The following is a 21185-nucleotide window of genomic DNA, read 5'->3' on the forward strand; positions in this document are numbered from 1 at the left end:
TTCACTGAAAATATTCGTTCTTTTGAACGAATAGTTCACTCACGAGCCAACACTAGTCCACCTGTGCTCATTTGCAGAGAAAAATGGGCAGAAATTTTCATGTCGAGATGCGCAAAACTGGAAGAGACTGGCATCTGTAATTTTAGGGAAAGTTGGCTCTACAAATTTTGATGCCGGAGTGGATCATGTCAATTCTCTTTTCAAAAACAAAAAACATTGAAGATTGTAGTGTGAAAAAGTTCTAGGTCCTGTTCAAGAAAATGTGTAGCTGAGCATGTCAATGAATTCCTTCGGCATTCATCAAAATGAGACGATAAAAGGGAGAATACCATGCATAGAAATATAAAGATATATATTTATATCTAAGACATGTATATAAAGACCCATTTCTATTTGGCTTTCGACTGACTTGGTTGTTGCATGTAAATGGGTTATTCTGAATGCTTCATAAATGGGAATTTTGACTTTAATCCAAATATTGACTGCATGTTAACGTAGACACTGTGCAGCCAGACAGTCCATGCAGGTCCTGCATGGAAACAACAGCGAGCTCCTAAAAATAGTCATCATGGCTCCAACTGGCCCCCTCCTCTCCTCGCTTCCTCTCTTTGCAGCAGTCACGAGTTGTCCCTGCGTCACGGCTCGGACTGGCCAGCATCATGGCCGTATACGGCAATCCTTTGAGCCGCCGTCTTATGTCAGCAACGCTTACATCACGAGGCGGTGACGACACACATGCTTGCGTAGGCACTATTACAAAGCGCAGAGGGGGAGGAAGGATGGATTTAGAGTGCATTTGACCCCTTTTGCAGGCTCCATCCGGGATATTAACGCTCGGCTGTCGTGCGAGAGCAGTTGTGAAACACTGACGTGACCCACATATGAGATGGTGCCGTGCATATGCAGCATACTTAAAGCAGGGAATCACAAAATTTCAAAATCTCAAAGGACAACATTTTTTAAGGACACCTCTCATAATTCAGGTCTAATTTGACAGCAATTAAAATATTCATAATAATCTTTCCCCCTAAAATTTGCTGACTGTACTGAAGTGATAAAATGCACAATGATGGAGGTTTTTTCCCAACATTCTTACATACTGGTGCCCCAAAGTTGGTGTCCCGGTTTGACCCAATCTCAAGAACTGTCTGTGTGACCACCGCAAACTGCAGTCTAACTATGCACATTGGTGGGGTTTTCTTTCTTTTGGAATTTTACTAGACTTTGTGCGCCGTTGTGGGATGGAAGTAGACTTTTCCCAGCCAATCCGTGCCTTATATTCCTTCCTCATCCACCACTCACACTGACCCATTTGTCTGCCTGCACCTCGATAAAGTAGTGAATTTTGCCTCATATTCCACAAACACAATATTAACCAGAATGCCATGTTTAAACTAGTGGAGATGCATACAACATATATAAAGAAAATTTCGCGCTTGACGTCCGCTTTAAGTTCAGGTATTTATTCTCCCATTTAAGTGCATGTTAATAGTTCACTGTGCTGAATGTTACAATAGCTTATAATAGTATTAAATAGACATCAAATGAATAAAACAATAGCTTATAATAGTATTACATATACATTAAAGGAATAAGATCCACTCTACTCAATTTTAATGTTGGTCATTAGGATGGTATGTATTCTTTGATGTGATAGTTGGTGTGGAAACTTCTGAGACACTCTTCTAGCTGAGAGTACAAGTCTTGGACTGGGCCGCACTCGCTGCAGGTAGAAAAACATTGAATTAGATGTGATGAAAATGGATTTTTGGAGAGTTTAGCATCGGTGGTGACCTGGACCTTGTCTGGCTGCCGCTGCCTTGCCAGAGGCCTCCTCCTTAGCCTTCTTGTCTGCCTCAATGACAGCCATCTTGGCATCATGCGCCTCCTTGAGGGCATTCCACTCCTTGCGGTTGTTCAGCAAACGATCCAACATGGGCGTGATCTCCACGTGAAAGCGGCTGAACTCCTGGAACCAAAACACAACTCGTCACGTCATTGACTCGACTACATCTATATGTTGCAACAGAAATTTGATTGGAGAAAGTACAAATTCATTCTTGAAAAATTGCAGGTTTTTTTTCCACAATTTATTTATTTTTCTCACTCTTTTTCCCCAAAATTATGACATAACAGTGATGCCTTCTTGATATGAGTATATTTCATTCCTTTATCATGCTTGTAACTCAAAATCATCTTTTCCATTGAAGTGAATGAAAATGCCAATAATCTGTTCTAGACTCACAAATTAGTATTACTACTCTCAATGCGACATTATTAATCATTCTTTACAGAGGATAAAGAATACTGCATATGTCTATGAACTTCTTTTTGAATGTTTGTTGCTTGGAGAATCAGCAAGACTATAGGCTCTAGGTGCTAAATGCCTATGGATTTTCCCATTCTATGTTAAACCCCTATCTGACTGAGTGAGAGTAGTAATAAACAGCTAGTCTCTTAATCTCTTAGAATTAGGAATTTTCCACCCAAATATTTTTTTCTTACTTTTACAAATCTTTTCTTATGGATTTTTTTTTTTTTAAATCGGGTATTGATCTCATAAAATTAAAATTGTCTCTCCGGATAATGAGTCTTGTGTCTCATACAGTTTATTTTTTTACATAACTAATAAAAAGTTTATCTTTAGAAAAATATATTGCTTTAATCTAGTAAAGTTCTGGCTATGCCCCCCAAAATTGTTTTTCCTTGATAAAACAGAAACTCTCCGAAGATAATTATTACCTCCCCAGAAAAAATAAAATGTTATTCTCCTCTAAGATTACATTTTTTATTTGTGGAAAAATTAAGAATTTATTCTGTTCATTGGATGATATGACCTTGTAAACGAAAGAGCAGACAAAGTCGATGAAGCCGCATTGAAGTTTGGGAAGCTCTTCTGCTTTGTTTCTGTCCATCATGGGCTGGAGACCAAAAAAAAAGGCAGTCGTTGAGATTTGCTTCTCTCACTAATCACTTAATTAGGGACACAATACAGGCGCTTCTATTTATTGATTACCAGAAAGTGTCCATTTCACAAACACTCACGATGGGTTGTTGCTCCAGGACGGTTCTCTCAAGGTCTCCCTGCTCCCAAAACTCAGCAGCTACAGACAACGCCACCTGCAGGCGAGGAGGAAGATAAACACTCAGTAATTAGCCTTTTTTTATTTCTTTAAATACAAATTGAATTGCCCAAGGCAATAACATCTGTTCTTGAATGAGATATTACTGTCGAAGGTAGTAATTTAACTTCAAAAATAGTAAAATTTAACCTTTGTTTGAATTGAAAATAAGATTTATTTCTCAGAATATCGTCTGATTGTATTTTCAGTATAAACCTATTCTAGCGAATGAATCATAATTGCGTGGATAACACAAGAACAACACATACGCACGCGTACGCACGCACGCACAAAAGTGACATCACGCCGACCTTGCTCTGAATCTCCCAGGGCTTGGCGATGGCTGACAGGTCACATGCCGTCATCATCATGGCCCTTTAAGGTAAGGTTACACAACTTGACAAATTAAATTGTGTGTGAGTGTGTGGGCGTATGGCTGTGGCACATGTGTGTTTGCATATACGCACTTACATGACAATCTCTTTGCGCGTGGTCTCCAACATCATGTACTTGGTCCAGTCATTCCAGTTCTCATAGGTCTTGGACTGGTCCACAATCTTCTGAAACATGGTCCTCTTCCTATGGAGAAGAAAAGCATTGCATGATAGGGTTGGTTTGAGAGCGGGGGCAACGAGCCTTCAGAACGGGCACTACTGACTTGAAGTAGAGCGCCAAGTCAGTGGCGATGATGGCGATGTCCATGAGGTGGATGACGATGTCGTGCTGGCGGCGGTTCAGGTTCTGGTAGATGTTCAATGACTGAAACCAACAACCAAGTTGACACACACAAATAATGTTATTTAATTTTTTTTTTTTACTACCTCAAATTTGTTTTTAATTGAATACGTAATCACATCCTTAAAAATGCTGGGTTGAAAACAACCTGATTTGAGTTGATAATTGGGCTGACCCAGGAAATTGGGTCAATTTGACCTGTTTTATGGATTTGGTCATTTTGACTTCAATTTCACTCAACAGATTACTTAATTAACTAATCAGATTACCATGTTTAGACTTGTGGGGGCACAGAACATATTAATGCAAAGAAGATATTTTTACTTGATTTTTTCTTCAAACAGAGTGAGGAATCAATACAAAAAAGGAAAGATTGAGAAGAGTGCATAAACTATTAAAACTGAATAATTTCCATCCATCCATCCATCTTCTGAACCGCTTAGTCCCCACGGGGGTCGCGGGCGTGCTGGAGCCTATCCCAGCCGTCATCGGGCAGTAGGCGGGGGACACCCTGAACCGGTTGCCAGCCGATCGCAGGGCACACAGAGACAAACAACCATTTGCACTCGCACTCACACCTAGGGACAATTTGGAGTCTTCAATCGGCCTACCAAGCATGTTATTGGGATGTGGGAGGAAACCGGAGTGCCCGGAGAAAACCCACGCGGGCCCGGGGAGAACATGCAAACTCCGCACAGGGAGGGCCGGAGGTGGAATCGAACCCGCACCCTCCTAACTGTGAGGTGGACGTGCTACCCAGTGCGCCAACGAGCCGCCTGATTAATTTCCATTTAAACTTAAATACATTTTGAAAATCATTACTTTGCAAAAATATATCTGTGCTAAAAATTAAGTTTTTATTAACATTTAATTTAATAATTCAAGTTAGGTTTCAAAATTGAATGAACTGAAAATGAGTCCTTTACAAAAAATTAAACACATTTCATTTTAAAAATCCTTAAACAAATGTCATGCTATTTAATTATTTTTATATAAAATGAACGTGAATGTAAAGTTTAAATGTAATGAAACAATGGTAAATTAAAATTGCTCTACATAATGTTTTTTTTATATATAATACATTAATAAATAATTCAGTTTTTTATATTGAGTCTTAACTTTTTTGTATCTAAAAGATGTCATTCTAATGTTAACAAATTATCCATTTGAATTAAATTAAACGTTTTTATTTAAAACAATCATTAAAACCTTCAGCTTTTTCTTTCAACTTCTTATTTCTTTCAATTCTTGTTATTCTTCATTTTTTTTAGAATGTACACTTAATTATTCATAATATTTATTGTATCATCTTATTTATTTGACATTAATTTGGATGTTGAATTCATCAGACTGATGGACCAAAACAGCAACTGTCAAAGTAAGTTGAAGTCGTGTGTGCGTGTGTGTGTGTGTGTGTGTGTGTGTGTGCGTGTGTGTGTGCGTGCGTGCGTGACTCACCTCATCTCTCAGCAGTGTCTTACCAAACTCAAGATGGTGTCTCTCCAAAATGGACGAGCCGTGAAGCTTCGCCAGAGGATTTCCAGACCTGGACACACATGCACACATCAAGGCTGGGCAGTTACATGGTACTCGAAGCTGGCTGGACCTGCTCCACATGTTGGCTCATTCTACTGCATGTGATGAATTACATTTGTTAGAGCCAGCACTAGTCAATCAACATTTTGGCAAACCCAGTTTAGCTTTGTGCTCACTTCATCTGGTAGAGGTTGTTGGTGCCTCGGTGGTCGATGTCATGACAGAAGCCGGCCGTCACCATGGCCATGCACTCCAGGTCAGTGTAGTAACGCTTCAGGTCGCCCGTCTGAATACACCAGTACACGCATACGCACTTCACACTTTGATGTATGACTTCTGTAGGACGTTCAGTCAAGAGCTTTGTGGAGCTGAGTAGTTAGACTTTTGTGTTTTGTAGCGAGTAATCAAAATTGGTCTGTTTTTAGGCATATCTTCTTCAGACTTTTTTGTGGGTCTACTGATGATAGACATGGCTACTAAATTTCATGTTGCTAAGTGAAACTGGTTCAAAAAAGTTCATCTTTGCATCACGTCATGGAAATGGTCAAAATAAGCCTAAAAATGTTGCTTCCATACAAGTTGTGTGTTTTCAGGCAAGGCTTCTAGCGACTTTTTTATAGTCATGCTAAATGTGCATGTTTGTGTGTTTGCGTGAGACCATGAGCAGCGTGAACATGGTCTGCCCAACGTTGAAGCCGTGTCTCCAGTTGTGATAGGTGATCTTCCTGTAGCCTTTGCTAAGTGAGTACATGAACCTCACCAGCACCTACAAACACACACGCACATATTAGGTCTCCATTTGTTCTAATAAGTGATAAAAATAGCTTTACAGTGAGTTTATTTCCAGGAGACCGCACAGTATGTGACCGGCAATGCGTCATGATTAATTAAGTGCCTGTATTGGAGCTGATGAGGGCTCGCTTGGTCTTTCAAAAAGAAACTTCTGAGACTATCTGTGTTATGGCTTTCACAGGGAAATAATCTGAGTAATGTTTCCTCCAAAAATCAATTTGCAGGGGAGTTTTTTACGTTATCATCTGAGAGCATATCGACAACATAATTGGTGATCTGAGAAGCCCTTATTAGGACATTGAATTTGGTGTGACTTGATGTAGTGCTTTGTAACTTTCATTGTTTACCGTAATTTTCGGACTATAAGTCGCGTTTTTTTTCATAGTTTGGGTGGGGGGGCGACTTATACTCAGGAGCGACTTATATATGTTATTTTTCACAAATTTTTACTTGATCATTAACACATCACTTACTTACAAGTATAGTTGACCACTTCACATGTTATTTTTAGTATAGTTGATCACTTCACATGCTTTGATATCTTTATCTTGAACATATTCAAAACATGAAAAATAGAGAGAAAAAAATCAAATAAAGTAATTAACACTTTAAAGCGCCATATCCTCTGGACATGTCCTCTGTCACCAGGATGACATAAAGGACGAGAAATTTGATCGATGGATTTAATCATTTGGAGTGACACAAATGGTTTGATAATATTGTTGTTTATGTGATAGTTATTTAAAATATAGTTTATATATCGTTGTATGGGCCTGTGGAATAATTTGAACTGCGGCGCGGCACACGGCATTGTTGACAAAGGACGATCGATGGATTTAATGAATTGGAGTGACACAGATGGTTTTATAAACGTGTTATTTATGTAATAGTTTTTTTTAAATAACTGAATGTTACGGCAGGCCCGTTCTCAGCTCCTCGTTTGTGTTTGTCACGTTAGCATACCGTATCGTTTAGCCTGTTGTTGCTCGTTCATGTCTGTTCTTGGTGTTGGATTTTGTCGAATAAATTGCCCCCCAAAATGCGACTTATACTCCGGAGCGACTTATATACCGTAATTTTCGGACTATAAGTCGCGGTTTTTTTTCATAGTTTGGGTGGGGGGGCGACTTATACTCAGGAGCGATTTATATACATATATATGTTTTTTTTTCACTTTTTTGGGCATTTTATGGCTGGTGCGACTTATACTCCGGTGCGACTTATAGTCCGAAAATTACGGTATGTTTTTTTTCACATTTTTGGGCATTTTATGGCTGGTGCGACTTATACTCCGGTGCGACTTATAGTCCGAAAATTACGGTAGTTTTATTTTAAACGTCATTACTGGTAAACTTTGAACTTAACCAACCAATTCAAGTTCAAAGCTGACTAAAAACCGATGCCCCAGCTGGCTAACTATTGACTACCAGAGGTGGAGAATTCAGATCCAGGAAGTAAAAATGCTGCCACAATTTGGCTTTGTGCAGTAAATGCACTCATTTATGCTGCGACAAAGCTCTAAAACCTGTTTGTGTGCCGATTGAGACGGTCACCTCTCTGGGAATGTGAAACTTGTCCACCACTTTGAGCTCGTAGTACATCCTGATGCCACACTTGACTAAGTCCAACTCACTGTGATCAAAGTCACAGAAGTGAAACTCCAGGATCTCAGCTTTCTTGGCGTTGGGGAGGACTTCCGACTGGAGACGGGAAAATGAAAGGTGTGTGTTGCATTTTTTGATATGTTGTTTGTGTTATTCATGATTACCAAGATTTCCTCCAGCTCCTCCTCTTCGCACTCATCCGGTTCTTTCCCCCATCGCTCGCGGGTGTTCTGGGGATGCAAAGGAAACGCTACTTAGGAATTAGGGCATAAGCTCTGCCCACACACAATGACGAAAACACACAAGTATTGCAATTTGGCATTGTTCATCAGTCTAGGATAAAATGTTCAAATAACAATACTAGGGGGCTTAGCTTATCAAAACTATGAGATGGATGTTCACTGACCAGGACATTCTGTATCTCGTCTTTTCGACATTTGACGTGGTACAGCACCATGTCTTGGAAGATGTCTTTGCGGTTTTCCAGCTTGTTCATCTTGTCGTATGTGTCCGGGTTGAGTACCGACCAGCCCAGGAACTGAGTCAGAGACTGCGATGGGGATAGTCACCATCAACAACTTTGCGATTTTTCATTCTTCCACTCCTCCATTCAAGATTAGACTTTTCTGTGCTGTATTGTCATAATTGCTCATGTATGACCCCTTTAAAGTACAAAGTTTTAGTGCAGAGCACTGATGTAATCCTCGGACCACAAAACTGTTCGCATCTGTCCGTTTGAAGAGGTGTTTGACATCTGAAGGAAACAATGAATCTAAAGCTTTCATCATTTCCTAAAGAATGCAGTCTGAATTATTTTTGCATTGTGCTGCCAAGATAAATCCAGAAAAAGAATGAGGGTACAGAAGTTTAAATAAAAGCATGTATGTTTTTTGGGGTTAATCATAGCAATCTGACAGTCACATGTAAAAGCATGGCTGCGCCTGTAAGTTGACAGCTTGAGGGACTTGGGAACTATCGTCTTTGTCGTTACTGACATGAACTAGTCCTCGACAAGACGTATATTTACAATTATTTTATTTAAACTTGTTTCATGCCAAAGAATACTGTAACACTGCATAAATCCATCCATTATCTCTACCGCTTGTCCCCACGGGGGTCGCGGGTGCGCTGGAGCCTATCCCAGCAGTCATTGGGCAGTAGGCAGGGGACATCCTGAACTGGTTGCCAGCCAACTTTACTTAACTTTATGAGTCCCAAATGTATTTTTAAAAACGATTTTCAAACATTATACATTTTTTAGCATACTGAGTTTTTGAGATATTCTGATTTATTGTTTTTAAGTATGACCTACAAAGGCTTGAACAATTTGGATTTTACCATGTGTCGTAATTTATGATATGAGATTTGAGAAAAACATGTTGACTTTTAATCCAGAAATATTATGATATATACGTATGATTACATATGATCTTGTTGTTATTATATTGATCAATATTATGAAAACCTGATTTTCTAGACAAAAAAATATGGGCACATGATGAAAAAGTCATTTTTCATCAAGATAACATGACTTTGGTCCAAAAAGTGATGCATGGATTGTTCAACTGAAAGCATTCGAGCTTATGAACAAAGTAGACACAGAAAAGCCTCCAGGCTAATAAATAATATACACGCATGTGGCTCTATTTAGAAACCTGTGAGTCACACACACACACACACACACACGTACACACACGTACGCACACACACGCACACGCACGCACACGCACGCACACGCACGCACACGCACGCACGCGCACGCACACGCACACACACACACACACACACACACACGCACACACACACACACACACACACACACACACACACACACACACACACACACACACACACACTCACACACACACACACACACACACACACACACACACACACACACACACGCACACTGCAGATACTCCACCTCCATCAGCGTTTCGTCCATCTCATCAAAGGGTTTCCCGTCCTTCCTGTTATAGAAGGTTGCCACGCCCACAATCTCCTCTTTCTTGTTGACGATGGGCATGGACAAAACGTTGCGAACTGTCCAGCCCGAGCTGTCCAGTGGTTCTTTCTGTGCAGGGGAAGGGAGTCACACCCCTGAATTTAAAATATATATTTTTAAACACCTATTTAACTTCAACAATTAAAGTTACTATTTACTGTACCTAATGTTTAAATTTAATAAAGTGAACAAATGTAGAAAACATTAAAACAAGTAATATAACCAGTGACCACGTAAAAATAGTAAAATGTACAATACACGTGTAACAAGTGTGTGATGAAGTGGAGTCTGTAAAAAGTACCTAATACATGTTTATCTATCTTGTAACAAATATATAACAAAATGTGTGCAGCAAATGTGTAAAGGGTGTGTAATGCATTGGAAGTATTACATATCCACAATAAATGGGTGATTAAAATTTGTAACATATTGGTTATAAATGTGTAATGAGTGCATCATTAGTGTGTGAATGCAAAGTAAATAGATGTGTAATTTATTGCGTGTAAAAAGTATCCAAGAAAATCCATATCTAGTGTGAGAGTAAAACATTGAAACAACAGTGTTGTATGTAATAAATATTAGATACCTGCGTTTTAAATGCCTTAGTTGTAATAGCCAACATATCTCTGGCGTTGGGTTGAAACATCATAAGTCACAATTTGGTAAATTTTTAATTTTTAAAAAGTCTATCCAATTTGGGTGTGTTTTTTTACTAATTATTGATGAATATCACGTGGTGAAAATGTCTTTCGTGTTTTGACAATGCAATATTAATGGTTGAATAAATGTAAAAATAAATGAATGCACACTAAGTAAGAATGGAATAATAAAGTGCATGACATTGGCCAAGTTGGCAGAGAACAGTCGGGTCCTCTCAACCCCGTGATGAGATCCCAAAAGAAGGAGTAAAAATGATGAATTTGGTCGTTAGAGTTAGCGCACCTCCCCGTGGCAAAGTGATTCTAATGGGAGGAAAGATGAGAGGAGCTGTGCATCCTGCTGGAAAGTCAGTGAGGAAAGATAAGGAGATCATTTATTCCCTTTATGTCTGTGTCGTCGCCCCACATGCACACTCACGCACGCACACATGACATCACGTTAGTGCCACAAAAGTAGGTAGACCTGCATAATCTATTGACTTCTATTTTCAAAACAGTATCATTAAATCACATGGCTCTTATATGAGAGCTCATTAAAATGTGCAGGTGTATCTAATGGAGTGCACGTTCACATGAAACGCTGAATCTTACTTGGAAATTGAAGAATTCGTCCTCAGCTGCATTCATTATGTTGCAGATCTGTTGGAGACATGGAAATGATATTGTTATCGTTTGTCTATGAGCTTGTAAATTTGTACAAATACAAGGAGACAAGCAGGGGGAGAAATAAGCAAACCATGAATATTGACTGTTTTCTTTCAAATGTCAACTTTCATATGTACAAAGGAACTCACACTATATTATCATTGTATGAATAAGGATTTACAATCCATGTGTAAAATAAGTGTTCAATGATTGTGTAATACGTGTGCAATACATATGAATGTGTAAATGAATGTTAGATACCTGTTAGATGAGCTGTGCTTAAGTCACTGATGATGATTAGTATCATTTCTGGATCCACTACACTATTTAATTTAATATTTGAAGTCTGACTTCTTTTCCCAATTAATCACAGTGGAATTCAAATATCTTATGAAGATTCGCAATCTCGGAAGTAGGATGACCCTCAGAATTCAATGAGTCATGCCTCTTTGGTGGTTGCACATACATTTCCAGATTATTGAATGTTAGGTGTGCTGAGAAGTGTGCAAGCTAGGCCCATAAAAAACTGACTTATGAGCAAACATGGCCTTTCATATTTAAATCATTTGTGCTAAGGGCAGCACGGTGGAGCACTGCACGTCTGCCTCACAGTTCAGAGGTTGCGGGTTTGATTCCAACTTCAGCCCTCCCTGTATGGAGTTTGAATGTTCTTCCCGTGCCTGCATGGGTTTTCCCCGGGTCCTCCGGTTTCCTCCCGCATCCCAAAAAACATGCTTGGTAGGCCGATTGAGCACTCCAAATTGCCCCGAGGTGTGAGTGCGAGTGCTAATGGTTGTTTGTATATGTATGTGTGCCCTGTGATTGGCTGGCAACCAGTGCAGGGTGTCCCTCGCCTACTGCCTGAAGTCAGCTGGGATAGACTCCAGCGCGCCCGTGACCCCCGTGGGGACAAAGCGGTACAGAAAATGGATGGATGGATGATGGATGGACGGACGGACGGACGGACGGACGGACGGATGGATGGATGGATGGATGGATGGATGGATGGATGGATGGATGGATGGATGGATGGATGGATGGATGATTACCCATGAGGATTTTATGATGGAAAAACAGGTATCTTGGCTCAGCAATGGTTAATTTCCAGCGGCTCTAATCAATAGCCACATAGCTCAGGTCTGGTCGTAGTCTCAAACTGGTCTGGGTAGAGTTTAGTCAGTATGGTTCTAGTGTTGCTGTTATCTGGTACTTTTTCTTGACACATACTAGTGTAATTCTGTCATATATAATGTGATAAGTGTGCAACAAATTAAGTACACAATAAAGGTATAATACAGGTGTAGTGAAGCATGTCATAAATGTGTAGCTAATGCCTATTAATAATGTAAAAGAATAAATGCACAAACTGTCTTGGTAGTAAAGGGATTGTGTGGTACATGCGCAAATAAGGGGGTAATAAATGTACGTAAAAGATGATAGTCATTCCCATCTTTCAAAATGAATACAAAAGAAAACATAAAAAAAACAAAAATATCTTACAAGACCATTTTCCGCAACATACGTCGGCAAGCCGCTGACAAGAGCCCAATGGTCTGCTGGAGGATTCCTGTGCGTCAAAAACAACAACATTAGATTTATAAGAAGCCATCAACACGACTGATTGTATATTTGTAACTGACGGGATGACTTTAATGTCTTCTTTGCCGTGCAGGATGTAGTCGATGATTTTGTAGAAGACAATTTCCTGGACAAGACAACACAAACATGGTGATGAGTGTGCTTCCATTTTCTCTGAAGAAACTGGTTCATAAATGTTTACTGTCTTTTAAACATAGATGCAAGTAATTTTTTTTAGATTCATTTTTCTGCAGTCATTCTGAAACTGTCTTGTTTTTCTCGAGCCTATAAGGTTTCATCATCATCATGATAGTAATACCCTGCTGCTCTGTGTCAAAGTCAAATTAATGATCTTCAAGTAACTATTTTAAAAAGGGTCAGCTTGCAACAGTTTGTCCTTGTTTTGGTTTGAATGTGGAGTTGAGATTCAGCTGCTCTTCAGTGCAGGGCTGGAGTGACTTTCTAAAGTCACACTTAAAAACAAAACAATAAAAATTAAGTATCACCAAAACCTGATGTGCTAGAAAAAAAAAGGAAAGACATGTTTTGAATCAGCGTCTAAAATATGCTCAAGCCTACATAAAGCCATCTCCGATTAAAATGTGCTGTTTACCAGTGTAATTATTTACACTAACCCTGCCATCAGGTGTTTTGGGTCCGTCGTACGGGGGAACTTCTCCCATCAGGACAGGCCACAGGTCAAAGAACTCCTACAAATCAAACAACAAAATGGAAGACAATCATGCACGTGTTTAACCCTTTGATGCTAGCGTTGGCGCAGTGAATGTTGGTCACCTTGGTTTTGGTCATGTCCAGCAGGCCAACAGAGTAGCGGTCGCAGTTGAGGAAAGCTCGCACTGTGTACAAGGCCTTGTGGAACTGCCTCTCGATATCCGTCAGCTCCTCAAACACCTTGCTGGCCGACCACAACAGCACCTGCCCACAAACACGTAAACTGTATGCCGTCAATGCATATTAGGTTAGTGATAAATTGAGAAATATCTCATGTTTTGGTAAATTTTTGCATCCCACTGAGCTGCAAGGCTTTGCAAGTGTTTGCGGTGGTAGCGGGTATTGATTCTTTGTCAGCGTTTATGACGGTTCGTTCAAGATCGCAAAAATCTTTGCCAGACGTTCGCCAACAGTTTTAATTGTCGCCATGCTTTCAACAACACAACAAAAACATTAAAACTGTTGGCGAATATTTACCCACCCTGGCGAGAAATCAACATTAACTTCCTTTGTAAACACTCGCAAACATTTGTGTCTCAGTGGGATACGGGCTTGAGACTGTTGTGTTATAGGTAATACTTGTGTATAAAGGGTTTAGAAAGTAAATGAGTCAAACTGTGAGGTTTGCAACAAATGTGTAGCAAGTGTGGAATGGGTTGTGCACTAAGTATAAAATTCCATTTGTAAAAAGTACGTAATTAATGCACATTGAGGGCAAAATGTCCTTTAAATCTGTAATATGTGTTTATGGAATACTCAACAATTGTGTAACAATTGTGTAATAAGTGTGTACACATGTCCAGTAATGTGTGAAACAAAAACGCGTAAAGTGTAACAACTGTGTAGCAAATGTGTATAAAGTGTGTGAAAAGTGCAACAAATGCATGTAATAAGTGTGATATGTTAAGTTTATAACATGTGTAGTATGTGCAATATGTAAAACGTTGTTGAAAAAGGTGTAACAGATGTAATGTGCGTGTAATAAAGTGTAATACATAGCTATCAAGTGCACAATAATGCATAATGTGTGCAAAATGTGCAATAAGTGTGCCCTACGTTAAAGTTTGTAACCCGTCGAAGACTGAAAATAAGCCCCCGCCCTGTCCTCACCTGTCCTCTCCTAGTTTCACAGCTGTGCAGGTAGCTAAGGTGGAAAACTCTCAGCACCAGGTTGGCGAAGTTCAGGTACTTGTTCAGAGTCTGCAGGTGAAATGATGTTTATTTTTATGATTGTAAAAGTGGTTTCCCAACTTGGGTCAGAAGGCCTTAGAAAATGTACAGCATTCTTACTCTGATATCCATTTCAAACCATCCTTTAGTAAAAAAAAATCTTAGGTCAGTTCACCAGTATCTTGTGGCACAATATATTATTCAAGAAAGTATAAACACGTTTACCTCCTCGTCCGCGGTGGTGAAATGCAGTGGGTCGTCCATCTTGTTAACGGCCATCATAACGGCCACCATGTCCTTGCCGTTCATGATGGGTACAGCCAACACATTCCTGGTGGTGTACTCAGTCAGCTCATCCACAAAGTTGCTGAAGTGCGGATTCTAAAATGTCGCAGGATGTAGAGAGGTATGAGGAAGTTTTCAACATTTAAAGCCAAACCCAATGGAGAAGAGACTTAAAACCTACAGATGGATGGATTCTCTGGGGATAGAGAAAGAATTAGTGACGGTCTGACCAACACTGCTGTCAATCTTTTTTTTTAAAACATTACCAGACCAAGTCAAACCAATCACTAAGGAGTTGATTGAGGCTCCAATTCTCAATTCCAATAAATTTGCAAAAGACTTGTTATGTAAGGCTTAATATAGGTGCTTTCCAATTATATAAAGTATGCATCCTCCAAAGGCTGTAGCGTCACTTCCATTACGACACGAGCGCACGTCCATCCATCCATCCATCCATCCATCCATCCATCCATCCATCCATCCATCCATCCCCCAATCCATCCATCCATCCATCCATCCATCCATCCATCCATCCATCCATCCATCCATCCATCCATCCATCCATCCATCCATCCATCCATCCATCCATCCATCCATCCATCCCCCACTATCTGAGCCAACCCACCACCAGGTGGTGATCAGTTGACAGCTCCGCTACTCTCTTCACCCGAGTGTCCAAAACATGCGGCGGCAAATCCAATGACACTACTACAAAGTCGATCATCGAACTGCGGCCTAGGGTGTCCTGGTGCCAAGTGCACACATGGACACCCTTATGTTTGAACATGGTGTTCATTATTGACAATCCGTGTCGAGCACAGAAGTCCAACAATAAAACACCGCTCGGGTTCTGATCGGGGGGCCGTTCCTCCCAATCATGCCCTTCCAGGTCTCACTGTCATTGCCCACGTGAGCATTGAAGTCATCCAGCAAAACGATGGAGTCCCAGAAGGAGCGCTCTCCAGCACTTCCTCCAAGGACTCCAAAAAGGGTGGGTACTCTGAGCTGCCGTTTGGTGCATAGACACAAACAACAGTCAGGACCCGCCCACCCCACCCGAAGGGAAGGGAAGCTACCCTCTCGTTTACCGGGGTAAACCCCAATGTGCAGGCGCCCAGCTGAGGGGCAATAAGTATGGCCACACCTGCTCGGTGCCTGTTTTCAATTTAAATCATTACAATTAATTGAATAATTAATGATGTTTTAGAATTACTTTTCCATTAAAATAATGACAGAATATATTTGGAAAATGGTTAATCATAAGAATAACAATTTCAAGATACATTGAGACCCAAATATAATCTAACAAATTAGCCAGCAAAGGTTTTGGTTGTTGTGGGAAGAAAGCTGTCTCAAAATGGCTGCAAGGTGTTTTTAGCGGTCGTACTGCTGCTGCTGCGGGCTGCAGCTGCTGCTGCTGCTGCTGCAGCTGCTGCTGAGTCAGTGGACAGGGCTCCACTGCAGGCCTGTGTGACCTCTGGCTGTAATCTGGGATCGCTCTAATTCAGTACAGATTAAGTTTCATCTGGGAAACTGCACGCGCACACAGACACAAACACACAAACACACACACACCTGAATACAGAGCCCGTCAAGGGATGATGAGCATGTGAAGGATGTGAAGCTTAAAATGAACTCTTGAAGAAGTGGAGTAGAATGAAAACCAAAATCCAAGTGAAACATAATCTGTACCTTCAATGGAAATAGAAGGTCTGAAAGTCCGCTGCATTCACACATTAGCATCACACAGCAGACCAATTACAAGGAAATACAAGTCTGTCACCAGAGGTTTTGGAATTGCACCACTTTTACTCGTGGTGCGTCAAGCCCAGGGAGGATTGTGTTTTGCTACCTCGTGTGGGAACAAATTTGACCAAACACTTACGAATGCCAAAGGAATTAAGTAATAATACCACTGAACGTTTTGTAGGCCTGATTTCGAAGGAAAATGTGGTGTCACGTTGCTCTCTGGTGGCTATTTTGGAGCAGAGCATCGAGGCAGAAAAAATTAAAATTGCAATTGAGATTATTAACAGTGGGGGATTGAATGTGTTTTGTGGCATTCGTCCCACCCTCGATGGCTCAATTACATTCTCATACCAATACAAGATAAGAGGATTATTAGTGTGAGGTGGCTAAGGCACTGCAAGAAACTGGTTGCGCTGCTGTGTTTGAGTTATTGAAATAAGTCAAATAAAAGAACAGATTAATATATGTGAATAATAACAATACTTGTTATCATCATCGTAATCGTCATTCTCATTGTTATTACTGTGACTATAACTCATGAGAATTCTAAATTAGATTAGAAGTTTAATGAACACATTTTTTATAAAAAAAACCAAACAGATTAATGCCTTTTGTGAATTCATGATTTAAATTATAATATAGATAAATTGACTAAATTATTTAAAATTCAGATAGAATACAATTTCTTTAGAGCTATAGTATAATGGAAAGTTACTAAATTCTTGAACGTGTGCAAAGTTAGGTAGAGTTAACTGTTAATCGCAGTTTAGATAATTTCAGTTCATGGTAGGTCCTCCGAGAGACAAATATAATATAAACACTTAAAGTATATTAATTATTAAATTAATAAATACACAAATACACAAACAATAAATAAATAAATAAATAAATAATCACTCATCCCCTTGGGGGTCTTACATTTAAAACATTCTTGAAATTGTTGCTTTCAATCATTTTTGAGTATGAACTTGTGCCTTGACACAGAAATGCTCAGGTTTGCTGGTCTGTTCTATTATTGTGATATCTTAAAGTGTCCATTAACTTATTACCTGTGACACATCGGGTACGTTGACCATCTTCTTGGTGGAGGCCACATGCCCCACGATGCCCAAATCCAGTGGGTACACAATTTCACTATCTGGCTGGACCAGGCAGTCATCGAAGATAGAATCTTTGTGCACATTAAACAACCTGCAAGGCACAAGTGATAAGACTGTTTTTGTATATTTACTTTCTGCATGTAGTTACATGGAAAAGTCAATTTAAAATGTTTTTCAATTTGGATGCTGATTGACATAAAGGTAGTTGAGGAATTTATTTTCACTTTTGATTGGTACAATCTTCTTATTTACTTAGTTACTTTTCAAAGTGGAATATGGTTTTGCTGCGTTTGAATACAAAACAATCAATTTTTGTTTACTCAATAGATAAAACATTGAAGGATCGACCTGGTGGCAAGCTCAGCCACGCCGTTCCTCTGACGGTACATGAAGAGGCTCATGCGGTCGGCCCTCATCATGAAGCTGAGGTGCCTCATAAGGTTGAAGACGGACTTCTCCATCTGCAGGTTGTCCTGGATGTCTCGCACCAGGTCAAAGAGGATCTCACTCTCCTCCACTGTAGTGAGCCGGTGATAGCGGCTGACATCCACCGCTGTGGAGCGGCCGTTGTCCAACAGGTCCGACACCACCTTGGGCCGGAAGTTGACGTCATAGTACTGCTTGGCAAACTGCGGGTTGGCATCAAGGAACTGCTCAGCTGTGGCGGCGTCCACCATGACTGCAGAGCAAAGCATACAGAGTATATAGTGATGCTTTAAGATACGAGTGACCTGACTTGAGGGGCATAAAATATGATTTGTTCCTGCATTCATGCTGGAAAGTGTGAAGTTTGAATTGGCCCTCTAGTGACCAGGGCATGCACCCTGGAATAAGCAGCACGATGTGCATTGAATTGGATGAGAAAGTGTGAGAAAAGCTTCTTAACTCTTTTTAATTCTATTTTATTGCAATTAATGTATACCCCGGGCGTGCTGGAGCCGATTCCAGCTGATTTTGGGCAATAGGTAGGGGACACCCTTAACTGGTTGCCAGCCATTTGCAGTGAATGAAATTAGTAGTTAGTAATCAAGCAAGTAATGTCAGTTAGAAAGTTACTGAGTTGCTTTATGACATGAGTTGAGTTGGATGTGAGTTACACCAAGTTAGGTAGCAATTTTGTCAATGAGTTTGTACGAATGAATGACCGAACGAATGAACGAACGAACAAACAAACAAATGAGTTGTGTAGTGACTGTGTGAGTGAGTTAGGTTGTGGGTGATTTAGGTAGTCATTGAGAGTGTGAGTTAGTCAGGACTGAGTGAGTTAAATAAATCAGTGACTTAGAGCGTTCATGAGTTACTTGGTAGGTAAAATAACGGATTAGATAGTGGTGAGATAGTAGTTAGATAAGAACTACATATAATATAACATTGGTATGACTGAGGAGTTAACGAGCGAGTGAATAACTTAGCTAAGCGATTGATGAGTGCATGAACGTACCCTTGAGTGACATTCAAAGGTGCAGATTAAGGAATTTATTTGATCTTCGGGTGTGGCAGTTGCTTGCCTTGCTTTGAAGCCAAGTTAGGGAGTGAACCACCAGATGGAAAGAGGGAGCATTTGACAAATCCCCCCCACACACACTCAAAAACAATGACCCTGACTCAAATAATGCCTCTTGTCACACACAGCAAACTGGGATATCTCAATTTAATTTGCACCAAGGACCATTTAAATTTTGTACAAATCCTCATTTCCATACAAAATGTTCGGTAAAAATGCCACACAATTTAATTGTGGAATTAATTCATTATTATTAATATTATTTTATTATTATTTGAAAGAATAAGATATTACCAGACTGAACTCCCTCAATCACAACAAGATTTGTAATGGTTTTGTAACACTCCTTTTGATTTCATGACTTTTGTTTTTCAATTCAGGGAATTTGACTTAGATGGCCGATGGTGTAGTGGCTGGCACACTTGCCTGACTTGTGTGATGGCGCCACGTAGCATGGGCTCAGTTCTCACGGAGTGAACGTGAGGGCGAATGATTGTTAGTCTCTGTATATGCCCTGTGACTGATTGGTGACTAGTTCAGGGAATCGTCTGCCTTTTGCCCAAAGTCAGCTAGGATAGGCTCCAACACACTTGTGACCCGGATAAACAGTGTTCAAAGTGGACGGATGGAGGAATAGTTAGAAATAGTTTCTGAGCAAACTTGTTTGTTTAAAAAAATGCTCATTTTAGTTTTAGTATTAGTTTTTTGTAATATACAGATTTTTTTATCTGGAGCAATAAATGTGATAAAAAAAAAAGTTACTGTGATAAAATAAACCACAATTTTAATGTGACTGTTGGACCTTCCTTCTTCTGCACAGTATTACGAAAAAATGAAATTATAATGAACACCAAGGGCGGCACGGTGCACACTGGTTAGCATGTTTGCCTCACAGTTCAGAGGGTTCGATTCCACGCCCGCCCCTCCCTGTATGGAGTTTGCATGTTCTTCCCGTGCCTGCGTGCGTTTTCTCCGGGCACTCCGGTTTCCTCCCACATCCCCCAAAACATGCAAGGTAGGCTGATTGAGCACTCCAAATTGCCCATATGTGTGAGTGCGGATGGTTGTTCGTCTCTGTGTGACCTGAGATTGGCTGGCAACCGGTTCAGGGTGTACCCCGCCTACTGCCCGTTGACTGCTGGGATAGGCTCCAGCACGCCCACGGCCCCCGTGTGGACAAGTGGTCCAGAAAATGGATGAATGGATGAATACTATGGATGAATGAACACCGTGCATATTAACTGACAAAGACGGAAATAGAGGACATTTTAGCTTGTTTTGGTTTGTCTTATCAAGCTTCCGTTAGTTTTCATTTATGAAACAAATTTTCAATATTCTATGACTTTGTAAAGAAAATACTTTTTCAATTTTAGTTGGAGTCATTTCATAAATGTTTACAATTCTTGATCACAACCCTAAAGACATCATTTTCAGTACATAAATAGATCAGAAAAAGACAAATGGTACCTGATGAAGTGTCTGCCTTGTATCCAGTTGCACAGTTTCTAATCCCTCTGCTCTGTTTTATCACAGTCTGCAGGTGGGTGAGAGAACATAAGGGATTATTACAAGGGTGCTTTTACATGATCACGTGCACGTAAACCTGCACACAAATGCAATCCTGAGATTATGATACCTTACAGTGTTGAAGGTCGCATCCTGGGAGCCCTCCTTCTTTTATTGCAGCATGGGCTCTGTTCTCTCATTTCAAAGCACGTTCATTATGACAGCAGGAAGCAATTATTTCAGTACAGAAGCAAGATGAGAAATGCAGTTGTGGTGTGAAGCGGCTATTTTTTGGGGGGCAATTTCTAATTGTCCAATTATTGGTACCTCCTCCATATTAAGACAGGCTATATATAACAAAAGACGTCACCTTTAATCGCTCGATAGGCTTTGCCATGATCGAGATGAAATAATCATACACTATTAATCATAATTGTAAAAAATACTCATTCTAATCTACTCG

The 21185-nt window shown here is 40.2% G+C and overlaps 1 protein-coding gene across 1 annotated transcript; it reads right to left on the minus strand.

Moving 5' to 3' along the window:
• Window positions 1–1450: 1450 nt before the first annotated feature.
• pde6a (phosphodiesterase 6A, cGMP-specific, rod, alpha) lies at window positions 1451–20763 on the minus strand. The gene is made up of 24 exons (XM_037262408.1): window positions 20684–20763; window positions 18061–18391; window positions 17662–17803; window positions 14804–14959; window positions 14519–14608; window positions 13472–13612; window positions 13312–13386; window positions 12739–12803; window positions 12599–12665; window positions 11045–11092; window positions 9714–9863; window positions 8196–8339; window positions 7954–8019; window positions 7739–7885; window positions 6052–6159; window positions 5570–5679; window positions 5316–5403; window positions 3781–3881; window positions 3594–3701; window positions 3434–3497; window positions 3046–3120; window positions 2838–2921; window positions 1801–1969; window positions 1451–1723 (listed from the first exon to the last, which is right to left on the minus strand). Exons 2-24 carry the CDS (start codon window positions 18387–18389, stop codon window positions 1686–1688), a joined length of 2565 nt encoding a protein of 854 aa, XP_037118303.1. The 5' UTR covers window positions 18390–18391; window positions 20684–20763; the 3' UTR covers window positions 1451–1685.
• Between the last annotated feature and the right edge of the window lie 422 nt (window positions 20764–21185).

Source organism: Syngnathus acus, chromosome 10 (genome assembly GCF_901709675.1).
Source record: "Syngnathus acus chromosome 10, fSynAcu1.2, whole genome shotgun sequence".
In the NCBI taxonomy this organism is placed as follows: domain Eukaryota; kingdom Metazoa; phylum Chordata; class Actinopteri; order Syngnathiformes; family Syngnathidae; genus Syngnathus; species Syngnathus acus.